The sequence below is a fragment of the Myotis nattereri genome (genome assembly GCF_964212035.1).
Source record: "Myotis nattereri genome assembly, chromosome: X".
NCBI classification, from domain to species: Eukaryota; Metazoa; Chordata; class Mammalia; order Chiroptera; family Vespertilionidae; genus Myotis; species Myotis nattereri.
Genome location: NC_138078.1, coordinates 137,111,010 through 137,114,802, shown reverse-complemented (window position 1 = coordinate 137,114,802; position 3,793 = coordinate 137,111,010). Strand labels below are relative to the sequence as shown.

General features: G+C 49.5%; 1 protein-coding gene across 1 annotated transcript; it reads right to left on the bottom strand.

Moving 5' to 3' along the window:
• Positions 1-1,613: 1,613 nt before the first annotated feature.
• On the bottom strand, positions 1,614-2,336 carry LOC308511857 (melanoma-associated antigen 11-like; the record flags this gene model as incomplete). Its single annotated transcript, XM_081081702.1, has 1 exon — positions 1,614-2,336. One exon carries the CDS (start codon positions 2,334-2,336, stop codon positions 1,614-1,616), a length of 723 nt encoding a protein of 240 aa, XP_080937828.1.
• Positions 2,337-3,793: the final 1,457 nt, after the last annotated feature.

Below are 3,793 nucleotides of genomic sequence, written 5' to 3'. Positions count from 1 at the left end.
GATTACTTGTTTGTTATTAAGGTCATATTAGAGAATGTGCAGCTCAGTTGGGCACAGAACACCCAGTCGGCCAAAGAGGATACCCAATTCATGGCTGTATGCTGACATTCAGGTGTGGGGAGCCTTCCCAGCTGGACACACACAAAGATGCCAAAAAGAGAATCTACTTACAACTCTTTCCCTCTGTCCAAGCTGCTCTTTCATCCAAACAAATGCTTTCATTCATTTCACCCCCACCCAAAATCTACCCCTTGATAATGATTGGCCAGAGAACACTCAAGATCATTAACATTTAATCCCAATTAGGCTCTCCCAGGCCATCATGTTTCTCATGGCTCAGTAACTCTATTTCTGTAGAAATCTGTGCAGATGATGGGTATAACATGCCTAGTGCTCATACTGTCCAATGGCACAGTGTCTGCGTGGCTCATGCCATGCACATCATTTTTTAATTAAGGTATTACATATGAGTCCTTATCCACCCATTGCCCTCCTCCAGCCCCCCACTCATGCCATCACCCCCCTGGCGTCTGTGTCCATTGGTTAGGCCTATATGCTTCATACAAGTCCTTTGGTTGATCTCTCCCCCTTACCTCCACCCTCCCCTACCTTCCCACTGAGGTTTCATGGTCAGATCGATGCTTCTCTGTATTTGGATGTTTTTGTCCATCCATTTGTTGTTCATTATATTCCATATATAAGTGAGATCATGTGATAATTATCTTTCTCTGACTGGCTTATTTGGCTTAACATAATGCTCTCCAGTTCCACCATGCTGTTGCAACTACGCTGCGGTAAAAATGAAGGCCATTCAAAATTGAGTGCTGTTCCCTGGAGGCCCACCACCTCACCTGTTCTGTTACTTGTTTGTAAGATTTAGGGGACACCTAACCCCTTCCTTATATGACTATAGCTCCTAAACTATCATTCTGTGGGTGGGTGTGCCCTGCTTATGTTGGTGTCCCCACTACTAACACAGGATCTTCCAGAGGACATAGGCTCAGTGAATGTCTGGGGATTAAATGAACCACTGAGCAGGGGTCGTCTTTATGCAGATGAAATCCCTCCACTTTCTTGCCGGAACCAAGGATCCTTCAATAAGTTGTTTCATGCAAAGACAGACGAGAAGAGATAAGAATCAAAAATTAACAACCTTTTGCTATTATTTTTCTATTTATTAACTCCATTGCATGTACTGCCGAGTTCTTACACATTTCCAAGGAAATCCTTTTATAATGCCACGTTATCTATTTTGGGATCACAAACTAGGATGGAAAGTGTCCCAATTTTGGTTATACAATAGCAAATCTCTTACTCTTGAGCTGGACATGTAGAAATATATAATGTGATCAATGTCATTTACAAACTCACATGCTAAAAGTTTATGAAAGCTTCTATGAAAAGGGACATTCAAAAATTTCCTTAAAAATCGCAAATAATAAATCACAAATTTCTCAATCATTATAGGATCTCATACCTTTCCCTGGGCCTCACTATTAGTTTCTTCTCAAACATAGAGTTGAAAATTGGATGCACTTTCTGCCCAGCAAAAGAAGTTAATGCTCATGGGCCTGAAAAGTGCCTGGATTCAACTCTGCTCAGGCATAGTGTCATTACTCAGGCCCTTCAAGCAGGGATGAAAGGGAATAGGGATCCCTGTCATTAACCCCGAGCACAAACTGGAGGGTGTTCAACATGGTAGTCTCTGCATGTGCTCGGGGACCCCACAGGAACTCATAGCATGCAGGATCACTATTGGGCACCTGGCGGTACAGCAGGTACTGTTCCTGGACCCAAATTTTGGTGATGAGCTCCCTGGGCTCCCCATAGAGCCAATGCTCCTTCCCATCATACACCCCTACAACATTCAGTGCTTCCCAGACTTTTTCCTCAGGGGCACAATCACCCTCTGAGGCGATCACCCACAGAACTGTGACCAGGAGGCCTGTGTTGGGATATCTGTGCCCATCGCTCACCATCCCATCATAGCTGAGCCCCAAGGCAGTGGCCAGGACATAGGTGTGAGTACTGGGGTCCATTTCTTTCACAACAATACCAAAGCCCCACTGGATGCATTCAGTGGCTGCACTGAAGAGCTCAGGAAAGTGGTCCTGGTGCTCTTTGATGACACTACTCAGCATTTCTGCCTTGGTGGTCGGCTCCTTTGCACGATACTTAAGGAGTAGAAACTCCACCATTTCTACCATCTTCAAATGCAGTGCTTTGTGGAGCAAGGAATCGGCATCTTCATCAGGGCCTCCCTCAGTGTTTGGACCCTCCTCATCTTGGCTGGTGGAGCTCTCATCGTCAGCGTGTCTCCATGGAAAGGCTGCCATGGCATGGGGGGAGGCACCCTGAGGACTCTGGGGAGGACTTGGTGTCTCAGCAGCAGACACCTCCTCTAGGCTGTCAATAAACAGGACTGAGGGGGAGGAAGACCGAGAGGAGGAGAGAGACAGGGCCTCCTCCTCATCCTCCTCCTCCTCCTCCTCCTCCTCCTGCATAGCCCAGAACAGTTCCTCTACCAACATGTCAGGGATCTCCATTGGGTCCAGATGGTCTTCCTCAGGCTTCCACGGCTCACTCATATGATGACCAGGCATGATGACTCGTGCTCGAACAGTGACCGAGTGTGGGCAGAAGATGGGCGATTAGGACCCACGGGCCTGGGGGAAGGGGAGTATGAGAGGCATGAGCTGAGAAACACACCCTAGGCGGCTCTGACAAAGGTGACTTCCAGGTCTCCCCTTTAGGGGTGTCCATGGGCCTCACAGGGCTCACTCCTGATCAGCCTGCCCACTAGGAGCCTGAAGTAGGAAGTGACATGACTGCTCAGGGTGTAGAAGGCACAGCGCAGGGTTCTGTAGCTGACGGTGGGGTGTGGAGGTGTCAGGCAATGTGGGGTCCCCTCTGACAGTGGTGGCGAGCCCATGGGGACATATTCATGGTCGGAACCTCACCTTAATTCCTAGCACTTCCTGGCCTCCTGCTGCTCTGTGACCTGAGAATATGTAGCATAAACCAAGGCCTTCACCTCCTTCTATCCGGGGGCTCTGCTGGTGGGAAAAACGGAGCACCTCAGGATGCACATGGCAATCACAGTCCTGGAACCCCAATGCTGACAGGAGGGGCAGCAGGACTCTGTGAGGTCCCCTCTGTTGTGGGTGGGAGGTTCCTCCTTGCACATGTAGGATCCTCACCCTTCCCCTGCCAGGGCCAGGCCCCTCACTGCCTTCTGCTGGCCTGAGGTCAAACTCTCAGAACAAGACCACACACACCTGACACTTGAGTGAAGAAAATGAGGGGGTCCCTCTCCCAGAGGATCAAGAAGGGGTGACTGAAGATTTGGGTCCATCTACGCTGGGTTAAGGCTCTGATCACTTCTCACCATGACGCACTGCAGGGTTTCAGACACTCTCTCTGCTGACTGAGCGCAATCTACTTAGACTTAGGGTGCACCTCCCTGAGATACAGGAGTAGGGAAGTGAGCTGAGGTAATCCAGGCCCTATTCCGAGTTTCCCCATTGCTGACAGAGGAGGCAGGGTAAGTCTGGGTTCCCATGTGCTCTGCTCCCCCTCAGTGCTCACCTTGATTCTTGGCAGGAACTGGGACTCGTCTCTCTGTTGACAAAACTTGGATCCTGGGGATGATATGACGTATGGTCTCACACCAAGGTCCTCACCTTGCTGATAGCTCTGAGACAAAAGTGAACAGGAGCTCCATCTGCCCCCACCCCTGTCCAGGTTATCACACAACTGACACCAGGGCCTGGGCCCATCCATTCCGGGTAGA